Consider the following 14,693-nt stretch of genomic DNA (forward strand, 5'->3'; position numbering starts at 1 on the left):
AGAGATACGCCAGATAAATGAAGTTTGGTCAGTATAGGCACAGCACATCTGTTGGAGACGGGTTTTTCTTCTCACTTGATTAAGATTTCACAAATGGTGGTAAAGAACTATTCTATTTCAATTTGTGAATTGTTTAGTAGAGTACAGAAAATGAAAAATGTTCATCTATTTTTAGAATTTTTTAGAATTTTTTAGAATTTTTATGTTCACTTAGCTCTGTAACAGAATAGGGTGATGTTTTACTCATTACCTGTTTCATTTCAAAATCCTTCTGTAGGTTAACCACAAGGGATACAATATAAGGGAAAGTATTTCCTTTCAATAGTTCCTCCCTCATGACCACTTTTTAAGTAGTAATTGGAAGTTTTAATCCAATCCCAAGGTAAATTTTTGTTTGGTAATTGTAAAAACTAGTAAAACTAATGACCAAACCAATTATTCTTATCACAATTACTTCAGTGCTGTTTTTAATGTAAACCTTACTGCAATTGGAAGCGTCACCAGCACTTTACCAGGCAAAAAAATACCTGCCCACTGCTGGGCCTCTATCAATATAGGTAAAACGTTCAGTGAAACTGGAAAATAGATACTGCTTTTTATAGCCATCTTGATTTGGAACTTTTTCATCAGCTGTTTTTATCAGCTTTTTTTTTTGCAGCTGTTTCACCATGACTATGACATAGCTGTTCAAAACAATGCAAATGTGACAAACGAGGTAAGTGTTTTCCTAACTGAACATCAACAGAAGTTCTTGGCTTTATAACATTTTATTACATTCAAATACATGCAATTTCACTATATTCTGTATTTAACATTCCAAGTACATCTTCATAATACTGAACATTTTATAGCCTACAGCTATCAGTTCTTGTGTATCTCTGAAATATGTCCATTATCTGTTAAAAAAATATCATTCACTTCCACAACAATAGGACATTCTGGTGTTTTCACATGGCAGCAGGATCCTCTTCACTTTCAATCTGATTTTATAGGCTGCTTTTGTTTTTTGAATTATAGATATCCTCTGTTTTATAATTCATGCATAATCAGTTCTTTCCATAATGTACACACAGAAAGCTATTAAACATATACATTTGAGAAAAATAAACATCTCCAAATGAATATCAAATGCATAAGACTTACCACAACTTTTTCTTTATGAGCTTTGACTGTTGCCCCAAACCACTGATTTGTCTTAAATTCAATAGGTTCCCTGGTGCCATTGACTTTAATTTTCCTGTTGTCTGACAAAGAAAGAAGCACTATGTTGACAGCTTATTTTTAACACAAGGACAGAATTTTGAACAGATTAAGGGATATATTACATGGCATCTACTTGTCATCATCCAGCCCATTCAATAGGAAATGAACTTCTTATTATCAGTTAACCTTTTGACTGGTCAGCAGAAACCAGCTTAAATCCACACATGAAAATTGAAAATAGTAACACTTAAACTTTAGAAAAAAATATACATGACTGGAACATAAAATGCTGTGTTTCCCCCTGCCAAAAAAAAAAAAAAAAAAGAAAAAAAAAAAAAAAAAAAAAAAAAAGAAAAAAAAAAAAAAAAAAAAGAAAAGTTTACTTGGAATTTATGATGAAGAATGAACAAGAATCTACAAAAATAGGTGAAAAGCCCTAAAAAGTTTTCTCAGATGTGGTAGAAACTTTCCATGCAAAAAGCATGTTCCATAATTAGTTTTTGTCAAACAAATGACATTTCTCAGCATGCTTATTCAAAGACCAACACAGATAGCAAAGGACTTAGTTTTTAACAGAATTACATATGTACACACTGTCACAAGAGACAGCTTCCTAATGTTGCTTTATATACACTTCTACAGATGTCAGCATAAGAGAAGCCATCTGGGCAAAGATTCAGGCCAATTATAATGCATTTCAGGTTTTAATAAAAAGCAGACATCCCTTCCCTTCACCCTCAGTTCTCTGAAGTAAACTGATTTCCCATATGTTCATGAGCTATGCTCTTCCCTTACCAGTCATTCCTAATGAACTTTTCAATTTATACATAAGCAGGGCATTACTCCTACCCCCTTGTATCTGCATTCCCTTATGTTTGTTTCTGGTTCCTATGAGGAGGGATTTCAGAAGAATCAATCCTTTTTAGTCACTCTACATGAAAATAAAACCACTGTATACCTTGTAATGTTAAAAAAAACTAGTGTCAGATCATATTCTAAGGATTTACATACATTTTCAAATAACTGAGAAAAAATACACTCAACAATTTAAGAAGTCAACACTCCTTGGGATTTGCCCAGAAGGAATACAGGAGATACCTGAATGTTTTCTAGGATGCCAGCTCACCGATGACTTTAGCTTATGGTGACCTCATAAATGTTATAAACTGAATTAGAAAGAAAAATGCATCATACTTGGAGAACAAGGGTATTCTATATCTGTATTTTTTTTCCTAATAAACATGAAGGAAAGTTGAATGAGAACAAATCTTTTAAAGTTTGAAAGAAGGAAACATCTCCCTTCACACAAGTATTTGCTTCTGTGCTGCACCAATTACAGCAGCTACTGTTGAAGTTCATACTTAGATAAATTTTAGGAATATTTAGCTCTTAAAAATTCAGGAAGTAAAATTTAAAATTACTCTAAAAATATTAATTTTAAAAATACATTTTGTTGAAGTTAGGCCTAAACTTGTGTGGATGTGAAAGACAGTGTACTTGACACACTGCATGATAGGTGCTGCCAGCTCCTACCTAGTTGTTGGCAACACTACTTTCAATTATTCTTTCCAATGAAGTCAGACCCATTCAGACTTTAAAGGTTTTTCTTCTTTTAATGCCCCAGCAGATCTGAATATGATCAATGTCCACAGATGGGGTCTTGATAGAAACAAAGCTTTTGAAGCTAGAAAATCAGCCACGGCCAGCTTACAGCAGCCAGTGCTAGCCTGGCTTTGAGGATACTCATGGCCAGTATTCTAACTCAAAAGGAGCTTACATTTTCAATCAAACAACATACTTGTCTACTGGCAAAGTATACCAACATTTGAAAAGAAGTCAAATATTAAAACTTGGACAACCTTTTGCAGGATTTATCAAACAACAGCTGAATTTACCAGTAAATCTGCAAGAACTGTTCATACACACATGCACAATCCCACATCATTTAGTGGCATATGGTGTAGTAGGAATCCTTCATCATGTGGCTTGGGATTTTCATTAGAAAATAATTTGAAAAATATCACAGACACACAAATCAACAAATAGGTTTTTTGCCTAGATAAGTATCTTTTGATAGAGATTTTCTAATCACTTTTGTTCAGCATCCTTGCTAGAGCAGTGGAGTCATATTGCTAGTTTCTAGGGTTGTGCCTTAAAATCAGTTTAGTCTTTTGCATGTAACAGCTAATCAGTATTTCAGAATGCTATAAAAAAATTTACTGTTTTCCATGTAACTTTAGCAAAATAAAGCAATATACACAACTACACTATATGGTCTGAATACACACCAGCTGTCATTACTTTGCCCTGCTGCAATTGTCCACTTCTGAGCTAGTCACCTGTGGAATTGCATTTTATGGAAATGGTTTGCTCTGGCTCGCCCCTGAGAAGTGTATGGTTTATCCTAAGTCTGTACCCTCCCTGCAGTATCGTGTATGTGTAACTCCAATGGCTGAGGAATCTCACCGCGCCCACTTCGAAACTCCCTGTTAAGGGTGCAGGGGGAAGTGGGCTCCTCCTCTTTGCCCGGGAGGGCTCCGGAGGCTCCCCTTCCCTCTCTCCCCTTCCCTCTCTCCCCTTCCCTTCCCCCTCTCCCTCAGTGAACATGCTGCCTTCCCAGGGTAAGACTCTGAATAAACCCTCATCTCATCAGCACCTCACCAGTGTCTGGAGTCTCTGCCTGCGGCATGCGAACACCCTCGACCCTAGGACCTGGGGGGCTCCCGGGGAACCCTCCCCGGGGACCCCCCTTAAATCTAAATCACAACAGTCACCCACTTACATCTGAGGACATGATCTAAGCCAGTTCTTCTCCTCCTCAAGCAAAACTCTGAGAAGGTCAGAAGAATAATGGCCTAAAAGTACCTAAAGTACTTTTTTTTAATAAACCAACTATAAATAGCCATGCATGACCTGAGATTAGACTCAGACAAAGACTATTCATTTATTCAGATAAATCACAATCCAGTTAAAAAAAAGAAAAATCTGTATATTCCTCAAAGCAGCATTATCTAGGCATTTCAAAAAGTAGCATGTCTGTATCCTGACAACATCATTATATAACAGGGAAATAGCTCTCCTTGTGCTATTTATGGGCATCTGAGGCCCACAGGCTGAGTCTATACTGTACCTCTACCACAGCTATATTTCTGTGAGCAGCAAAAACTTGGTGGGAATTCAGGTTGCATTCATACATCACCTTCTCTTCTGGAGGAGAATGCCTGGCCCCTTTTAAGAAGGAGTCCAGGCTATCTCGTATCATGATATGTGACACTAGTGCAAGGATAGCAGGAGTCCAAGGCAGCAGCTGGGCTGGGCACACAACGCCTGAGCCTGTCCACAGAGAGGTCCAAGGAGTGCCTGAGTACCAGCTGGATTGCTTCAGAGCCAGCCCAGGAGCTGTTCCAGATGGTTCACAGTCTGGATGACTCGCAGATTTGGCTTGGGATGCAGCTCTGGAGTCACTCATAATGATACTGCCTAAGACTGTACTGCAGACTAAGGCCCAGACAACCACGAATATGCAAAGAGCAGAGAGATTTATAAATATAAATTTAGGTATGAGGACATCCCTAAATTGCATTTCAGCAAACCCAAAGCACCTCATTTTCTACTGCAGGAGCCATGACTCCTATACATGGTACTGCCCCCTACAATCCAGCTCTGGAGATACAGAAACATGATTATTAAAACCAGCATTACTTCACCCAGTTTTTTAGTTGAGGTACCTAGGGGCTATCAAATGCGGAAAAGAAAGCCCCTTGCATTGCCAAAACAGTAGTTGGACAAATAGAAAAATTTGAGCTTAGACAGCAAAAAGTAAACTTATGTTAAGAGCAATAGCACAGATTCACTTGTAGGAATTAAAGCCTGAATCTAGAGCAAATATTAGCGCAAACCCATAATTTACACACTTAGAGTAAATTTGGTGCTTTCTATGGGAGTTGGTGTCCTCTCAGTCACTAAGTCAGCACATCATAAACAGCTTAATAGGCATGAACCAAACATTTCCCTCACCAATATTTTTTTAAATACTAATTATTATCTGCATAAGAGATGTATGGGCAAACACTGGTAATTACTTGTGATTCATTCAGCTCTGGAAAACTGTAAGTAAAAAATGCAGCATCTTTTACAATTTAAAAATACTCAAATTAACAAAACCAAATCAAATTAACCAACCAATCAACCAATCATTCAAAGGCTGGACTCCATGATCTTAGAGGCCTTTCCTAATCTAAAGGAGTCTGTGAAAATATTGTAGTCAAACTCAACACAGGAAAGCAATGCTTCTAGCAAAGCAAAATATCTGTCTATGTAATACATCTGCAGCTCTTTCACATAAGTTTTCACCATTCTGGAATTTTGAAAAGTATTATGTCTAAATGCTCTGGGTCTATTTGCCTGTATGTCCTGGATAAACACAAATATCCATTAACCAGGCATCTGCAGCAGGTTCAGCTACACTCTGCCCTCAGATCTGTGCCTACATCCATGATGGCAAACCCCTTTCAAATACCTGTTTTGAGATATCTGTGTATGTATCTATGCATATCCATCATATAAAAATACAGGTAAAATGTAATACATGGATTTCCTATATTTGTACATAATTATACATACACAGAGTAGAGGTGAACAACTACCTAAATCTATCCATATTTGTATAAAATGTGAGTACAAGCATATAAAACAAACAAACATTTCTATAAATTTATACAGGCAAAGGAAAGTGAATATCCTTGACATGGAGACAACACGTGGAATGTTATGTACAGTTCTGAGACATCCTTGCAGGTGCTTGGCCCAAAGAAGAGAAAGCAGAGGATGGTCCATTTGTGCTTCATCCAGTGTTCAATAGATAGAGAGAAGAGAGTTCCAAACTCCCATTTGAGGTATGCAGCAAAAGGAGAAGGAACAACAAGAGACAAGTTGCAGCAAGGGAATTTTTAAATAAATCTTAAGCACTAGAAGAGATTCCCCAGAGAGACTGTGGCTCTCCCCCTCTGGGGTGGTTTCAGAAGATGGCTACAAAAGGCTCTGAGCAACCTCAGTTAACTCAGAAAGCAGCTCTGCTGCATCATTAGTGTTCTGGCTTACAGAAGGGAAGAGGGAGAGGGAAGGGTCCTGGCACACTTGCTCCCATATTCTAGAAGTGAGGGAAACAAGGGAATCTTGACAATCCTACCACCATATCACTAACATAAGAGTCCAATGATACCTCCCGTTACAAAGAAAAGGTAACTCAGTAACTTTCACAGTGTCATTGATATTAGACCCTCACCACAGAGACTGAATTCAAATGCAAAGCTAAACACTAGGTATGATCTAGGGAAATAAGCCAAGCAATTGCTTTTAATTAATGCTGGGGGGAAAAAAAGGGACTCCCAAGTGTAGAGAAATAGTGAGGGTATGCAAAATGTTGTCCTGAGGAGAAGAGTTGCTTCTATATTTAGATTTAGCTAGTTCTGCAACCATCTAATTTATATCTGGTTTTTACTGCAGCTTAGCTGCTATTCATATGAGTAATTTTAATTTAATAGATCATATCTAGACGGCTTTACTTGGACATTCCATGAATCCAAAAAAAAGAAATCATCAAACCCAGTAGGATTTTTTTCCCTAAATACAATCAGATCAAAAACAAATTAAGACCTTAGGACTTGAACTAACATCGCTATGAGTATTTTTTCCTTTATTTAGATAGGGCTCAGACTTACAAAAAAACCTCATGAGGGTCTTATTATAAATCAGAATGCTACAAGTGAACCATGACGTTCCAGATAAGGTCTTACTGGCATAGTGGACTAAAATGTGTCAACATTTAAAAGTACAACAAAGTACAACTCTCTCAGCAATTTCTCTTGAGATGCAAATTCTGTTTTATAACAGGATTCTAAGTTTTCCCCAGTATCTTACTATCTCCATAGCTAATGATTTTTTCATGTAACTAAAACTCTCGAGTCCCACAATGCATCTTCTCCTTATATAGTACCTGGGTTCTATTACAATCAGCTCCACTGCTGGCCAGATTAGCTCATGTTTTTTATCAACTGCACGCTTGGTCAGAACTGATTTACATCCCCCTTCCCTGCTCCTCTTCAGAGGCTGTTGAGATTTTTTTCCAGCTAGCTTAGAAAAATAAAGCCTATTTTAGTAAAACTGGTAGAGTTAACTGATAGCAAAGAAAACACCCCAGTGTGTTCTGGAAATTTAAGGGAAGTGGTATCTGAAATTCTGCCTTCAGGACCTAATTTAAAATGTAAGAATTTGATGCAGCCTATTAAGTGTTACAACTAAAAGTGACCTTAATAATGAGTTTCCAAAATCTGAACTATTAGCTTTTTACCAGATTTCAAATGCAATAGTGCACTTTAGGACATATTTAAGTCTGCTTCTAGCTGCAAGATGCTTCAAATGGTTCAGAAGTTGTTAATCAAGAGAGGAGAAAGTTTTCTTGACATTGCTCTCCTGCTACCTCTCCTGGCAGCTGAATGGAAGAGCACAGAGCTGCAACAAGGACTTCGTAATTCTACCTCAGTGTTAAGGCAAAAATAGTCATTGTAAACCCATTTCATACAGGAGAAACTGAAAAGAAGTTAGCTTTGTGTAGGTAAGAGAGGAAAGACCACAAACCTTTAATATGATGCCAACGCTTGTTTCCCTGGCCTCTCATTGAGTTTCAGAGTATCACAGCCTTACACTGCAATGCAACCGGACAACTTCACAAAGTAGGGAAACAAGGGAGAAGAGTCACTGCCCTTCAATCTATATTTCCTGGAGTAAGGGGATACTAAAAGCCCTTCCATTATACTTTATCTCAGTGCCCTGCTGCAATGGAGCAGGTTAAAGCACCCATTGTGCTCTCAGGGGCAGTGCTTTGAGCTTCTTCCCAGAGCTTTGACCCTGGCACAGAGATTTGGGGAGCTTTAAAGAAGTGCAAACACGGGACTGCAGAGTCAGTGCTGTCTCAACAGCAGGAAACACAGAGAGTTCCTGCTAAAGCCCCTTCTTGGCTGCAGGCCATATCACTGGCCAGGCCATATGGGAATGTCCGGTTACATGACTTGCTTATGGAGGGGTCAGCTCAAATCCTACAGGACAAAATTTCATCCACATTCCCTCCTTTGCCCCTCTATTGTTTGTCAGGAATCAACAGGATTAATTACTGCAAATAACCTCACTGCTTTGGAAATCTCTGGGTTAGCTACCATGAAAAACAGAGATAGGTGGCCTGAGAAATTCAGGCCCTGAGTAACTATCCGGGACAACTTCCTCTAGAGCAACTTCAGCTGGGTGATGGGGCTTTTAGGAATGGGCTGCAGATACTCCTGCACCTCTATTAACTCGAATTAAGTCATCTTCTCAGCACGGTAGTGTAACCCACATATATTTGCACATTAACACAGGTTATGCAGCTGCCCATAGCACTCAGACCATCGTGGGCATTCTAACACATGCACAGTGCCACAGAAATGATTTCAGCAGTAGTCTTGGTTTTGAGTATCACTGCTAGTAGTAAGGAGCCCAGTCTGTCTTTGAACATGATTGAACATGGCATTAAACAGTTGTCATGCATTTTTAAAGGTTTTTTGTATCTTTCACTGGGAATACAGTGAATGCTCCCTCATCTGATCTTAGCCCGGAAGGAAAAATAAAAAAGAGTATGAGGGCTTCATAAACCACAAAGACTTTTCTTTTGTTGTTTAAAGCTTACATGATCCAAAAAGAAAAGTTTATTGCTGAGTGCCACAGTCTGTGTGGTAAGAAGGAGGTTACCTGCACCTTGCCAGTGACTGGGTGCATCCCTTGCAGTGTCATATCCCTGATCCACTGGGCAACACTTCAGGTGTCTCCCACCAGTGTCAGGATGTCAGATTCAGTGCCACAAGGCCTGGCATTCATGTTCTCCCTTTGGGACTCTATGGCTCAGGATACAGAATGACATTTTTTCAAATAACACTTTACTTATTGAAAAAATAAAAATATATTACTCACATAACTAAATAAACAAACAAATGCCTTCAACCAAACAGCCTTTGCAGAACCAAAAAGCATCCTATCTCAGCACTGAACACCATAAAGTTAACCTAACAAAGACTAAGTTTTTAACTAAGATGTCTGTCACTTACTTGGTTCCCTCATATCACTTCTTGAACAGATGCCCCCTCTGTCTAAGGCAATAAATAGTTTAGAAATTCAATAGATTACTTTTTCTTCTTTCCCTTTCGTGACTCATGAGCCTGTTCAGGTTCATCATTGCCTCTTAACAAGCCTTAAATATTGGTGGAGATTTTGTTCGTTTTTAGTTAACTAGGCATATCTACCCATTCATTAAACACCTCAATAACTGTAAAATACATACCTATAAATTAGTACAAAGTAACTCCACATCATGATATCTGGAAGTGTCCAGAATCTTGACTTAAAGCCATCACAGAATACTAGTCAGTGTCCTCACTGTTTTCATTTAGTAGTACCAAGATAGAAAGTGTTAATACAAATAACACAAAAGCATTTGCAACCAAAGCAATGCCACTTGAAATTAGCTGTACTATTTTTGTAGAAACAAAAATAATTGGTGCACTTACATATGAGTCTTATCAATTAGATCCCAATTAAGATTAGATCAATTAAGATACTTGTTTGTGGCAGTAAAAGTATCTTTTTACAAACATCATCCACATGCACACATTGTATGTTCCCTCTTTAAGGGCAAAACATAACTTGCATTGAATGCGACATACATTTGTGCATCCAGTCTCAGAAGTAGAAGACATGAGCATGAGCTCATATGTAATTTATGCCACTGTCTTTCAACCTCTTGGATTTGTTCATCTCTGGAATTTTTATGTTATAGTGAGGATTTTAGTTTTTGTGACCTGAAGCAATTTCACATATTGAAGTTTAGATACAGTATATGTGAGCTGCTTGACTTTAACAAATTCTTTAGAATTTAGAAGTCCTCCCCATTGAACTTTTGAGGCTGAAAAATGCTGATTTAGCAAATTCTCTATCCATTTGCTGGTTCACATTACCTTTCCAGTTCTTTTCAGTTCCACTCAGTTTTTACTTCTGTATTTAGTTAAGAAGGCTCCCAATTATTCAGTAGTTTTGCTTCTTTTATTGTGCTTTGCTTAGCTAATCTAACTGAAAGAAATACTATTTAGTTAGAGTCAAGAAGAAAGGATTGAAAAATGGAAGCTTTGTATAACAATGCATCAAAATGAAATCTTTTGGCTTTGAAACACCCTCTGTAGTTCTTCTGTTTTGTTTCAGAAAACATTTCCAAAGCTTTACAAGACTTTTAAAGATCTCCTACAAGGCATGAAATATTAATCTTTTATATTAAAGCAGCTACAATGGAACTTCTAGTCTTCTAACAACTTTTGAGTGTTTCTGTTTTGAAAGAAAGAATAATCTTGTGGAAAAGGCAGTGGAAGAAAAATGTCCTGAGTCAGTACCAGTACCATCATCAACTTTTTGTATTATCTTTGACAACTCAGACTGACTTTTTTCAGTTCATTAGAATAAATATTAAAAATGGGAATAGCAACATTTCTGAGTGATGTTATAGGAGAAGGCATAATGAGTACAAGATGGCCATACAGGAGCCATGAACTGCAAACACCCCACATATTTATCAAGGCCAATCTAAGTCCCAGTAGGCATAGCATAGCTAAAGCCTTCAAAACAAACTTTGTGTGACAGACTATTTGAAATAGTTTCACCTAGGACAGAGCTCATGTCGACTGCTCTGCTTCAGGGAATAGTGTAAAAGAAGGAAAACTTGATCCTGTAAATAATGGGTTTGGGAGAGAAAAATGGCACGTAATAGACATCCAGAAATCAGCCAAAGGGTCATCTAAAGCGTATTGGAGATGGCCTTTCTGTTGCTGGCAATGAAGAATAAGGTGTGGTACAAGCCATGTAAACCCTCTGGGGTCCTTGTCTACAGGACATTGCTGAATTGTGCAAAATGACACCTTTGCTGCCCTCGAGACTGAAACTAGAGATCCAGGGACAGCGCTGCTAAACCTGCCTACGCTGCCAGCCCTCCCGCAAGGACAGTGCATCTCTGCCCACACCACGGTCACTCTCTGGAGTAACCTAAGCTGTCTGCAAGTCAGGATTCTATCTAGAGGACACAACCATCTCAGGAAGACTGAATGAACCGCCCTTTGGAGATTCCCAGCTGAACAGTTGTGTGATACAGTCCAAAGCCTTACTGATAAACTTACTCCTCAGTTTGTTCGTGCCTTTATTCAAAACATAGTATCTGCAAAAGGACATCTCTGTGAAGAGTTTGGAGTTGTCTCAAGTTCCACACAGGAAAGTCAGATGTCCTTCTAGGTTTCACCACTAGATTTTCATAAAATTTTCAGAACTCCCCTTCAATAATGTGATGGGATTTTCATTTGGGCTGTAAGTTTTCTATTCAAATGTGAAATTATTTTGTACAGATAATACATTCCACTTTTGTCACATGAACTGTCTAACCATAAGATGGGACATACATGAGTGCTCCCTCTATTTTCTGGTTTTATTTTAAATATGTACACTCAGAACACATCACAGTTAAAATGATGTATGCATACTGTCTATATAAGTTTCCATTTATATATAAAACCAGATACTGTACATAGTTTTACCTGCCCCAGTAGCCATATTCACATACATGAACTATCACTTACTCTGCTTTGAAGAATGCCCAGCATGATGGGACAGCCATCCTGATCACTATTCCTAGACCCTAACACAGTAATGAGATGTGGCTGGAGTTGGGGTCAGGAGGAGTAAAGAGCTGCACTGCTTATTTGCTACAGTTAAGTGAGCTCTTCTAATTTAACTTCTGCTTTCAGAAAAATTAAAGAAAGAAAGAATTGTATTGTGTTCCCATTTCAATAAAACACAAATATTAAGATTAAATATAACCTAAAGAATAATAACTTTTGCTTAATAGTCAAGCTGTCAAAGTCTGCCTAAATAAAGGAATCAGTTTAAAAGTCTCTGCAAACACTAGGTTTAAATTATTTTCAAGACCTATAAAGAGACAACAGAAAACATAAACAGCTTGAATTGTTTAAAACGTGTGTTCCCTTTAATTAAATAAGAAACATCTGTCTTGGGATTTTGGAAGTGGATATAATCTATACACATTGTGCCTAAATCGGTTTGCATCTAGCTTCAGTACTCTGAAACAAAATTCTTGCTTTCTGAATAGAATTAAATAAGCATGCCACACGAGGCACTTCATCCATCTGAAGAGCCAGAAATCCCCCCGTTGAAAATAACAGCAAAAACTAGAAATCCTCTTTTTTCCATGGTCCAGAGAAGTGTGAGAAAAGGCTTTGGGGGCTTTGCCTTCTGAACATGCAAAAGTATTTTCAAAACCAGGAATCTGTCACAAACACCTTTTATTAAAGAAGAAGAAGAAGAAGAGGCAGTTATTAAGATGAACAACTGATCCTGGAGGTCACAATCCTGTTATTTCTCTGGAGACCATTAAACCCTTCCGTGCAAGCGCACACGCATTCATGCATTCAGACTCCCGGGAGCGGGATTTCTATCCCAGTGCAGATGCTCGCACCAGAGCGACCCAAGAGCAGGGATCGCGGAGGAGCGGCGGGCACCCGGGCCCGGCGGCGCGAACGCAGCGCGCTGCGCCGCGGGACAGCCGCGCACTTACTGGTGTTGTCGAAGGGGATCTGCCTGCAGCGGGCGGCGGGCCAGGCGCAGTAATACACCGCTCCTCCTTCCACGATGTCTGGCTGCGTGGTGTTGGCTTTGGGAGCTCCCACCAGGACGCTCACCCTGCGGAACACACCGGGAGGTCACCGGGGCGCTCGGGACGGGCGGGAGATGGGCGCTGTCACCCCGCGGGCGCGACGCCGCCGTTCGCCCACCGCCTTCCCAAAGCGCTCCCCGGGCCCGGGGGCGGCCCGGCCCCGCCACCCCCGGCGGCGGCACTCACGTGCTGGGGTCGGGGATGTAGAAGTCCACCGAGTACCCGAAGTAGCTGCCCGGGGGCCCGCTGTACACCGTCAGCTTCTCCTCGTCCAGGTTGAAAGCCACCAGCGCCGGCGCCCAGAGCAGCGCTGACAGGAGGAGCAGCGGGTGCTGCCAGCGACGGGGCCGCCCGCGGCTGAGGGGCAGCATCCTCCCCGCCTGCGCGGCTGCCTCCCGCTGGCGCGGCGAGCGGAGCGCAGCTGTGCGACGGCCGCACGATGCAGAGCGGTGCGCAGAGGTGCGGGGCGGTGCGGAGAGGTGCGGCCCGGGGCGGAGAGGTGCGGTCCGGCCGCCGCCGTGCGCGGGCGGGGGGCGGCGCGGGAGGCTCGGCCCCGCTCGGCCCCGCTCGCCCCCTGAGGAAGGCGCGCTCGGGCGCCCCCTGGCGGGCCGCAGCCGCCGCCGGGGCAGGGCTGCAGCCCCGGGGCTGCGCCGGTGAATGTGCGCCAAACGCCGGCCCGGCAGGACACACCGACTGTCCGGCAGGACACACCGACACTGCCCGGCAGGACACACCGACTGTCCGGCAGGACACACCGACACTGCCCGGCAGGACACACCGACTGTCCGGCAGGACACACCGACTGCCCGGCAGGACACACCGGGACTGCCCGGCAGGACACACCGACTGTCCGGCAGGACACACCGACTGCCCGGCAGGACACACCGACTGTCCGGCAGGACACACCGGGACTGCCCGGCAGGACACACCGACTGTCCGGCAGGACACACCGACTGCCCGGCAGGACACACCGACTGCCCGGCAGGACACACCGGGACTGCCCGGCAGGACACACCGACTGTCCGGCAGGACACACCGGGACTGCCCGGCAGGACACACCGGGACTGCCCGGCAGGACACACCGACACTGCCCGGCAGGACACACCGACTGTCCGGCAGGACACACCGGGACTGCCCGGCAGGACACACCGGGACTGCCCGGCACCGGCCGACGGCCGCCGCGGGGCGGTCGTGTTCACGGGGGGGGATGTCGGAGTGTGGGCTGGTGGTTTCGAGTTGAATTTCTCTCGACTTCCATCATTTTCAAGGGTTTGGACTGAAGAGCCTGATACTTGAAAATCTCTTTTAGGAAACTGATGTGCATTCAAAAAAATGTAAACCTCCATCAGATTGTTATTTGGTTGCTCGGCATGGCCATTATTAAATAGAAAGCAAAGAACTCAGCAATGCAAACACCCCCTGTAACCAGGGGAAAGATGCAGAGCCGGGCACAGAGTTCAGACCGCGTTAGGAGATGATGCATTTGTTTCCTCTGTTGCTCCCAAAGTTTCCCCGTCCGTGCCTGGCTTCGTGAAGCTTTAATGAGCTGGAGGGGGCACCTCGCCCCGGCGCCGAGGAGAGCCTTTAGCACAGCCCCAGGAGGGCGCAGGTGTCGCGCCGCTTTTCGCACAGAAATAACCAATCGAACGCGGTACATAAAGGGAACGGTGCTTTCAGAAAGCTCCTCTAGGAATTTAAACTA

The 14,693-nt window shown here is 41.9% G+C and overlaps 1 protein-coding gene across 1 annotated transcript in view; it reads right to left on the reverse strand.

Moving 5' to 3' along the window:
- ITGA8 (integrin subunit alpha 8) overlaps positions 1 to 14,476 on the reverse strand; it is a 114,614-nt gene extending 100,138 nt beyond the window's left edge. The window contains exons 1-3 of the mRNA XM_063412969.1: positions 13,178 to 14,476; positions 12,893 to 13,017; positions 1,144 to 1,244 (exon numbers count right to left, since the gene is read on the reverse strand). Of these exons, the coding sequence (XP_063269039.1) occupies positions 1,144 to 1,244; positions 12,893 to 13,017; positions 13,178 to 14,337 (1,386 nt within the window). The 5' untranslated portion in view covers positions 14,338 to 14,476. The remainder of the gene's footprint in view (positions 1 to 1,143; positions 1,245 to 12,892; positions 13,018 to 13,177) is intronic.
- Positions 14,477 to 14,693: the final 217 nt, after the last annotated feature.

The sequence above is a fragment of the Prinia subflava genome, chromosome 1 (genome assembly GCF_021018805.1).
Source record: "Prinia subflava isolate CZ2003 ecotype Zambia chromosome 1, Cam_Psub_1.2, whole genome shotgun sequence".
In the NCBI taxonomy this organism is placed as follows: Eukaryota; Metazoa; Chordata; class Aves; order Passeriformes; family Cisticolidae; genus Prinia; species Prinia subflava.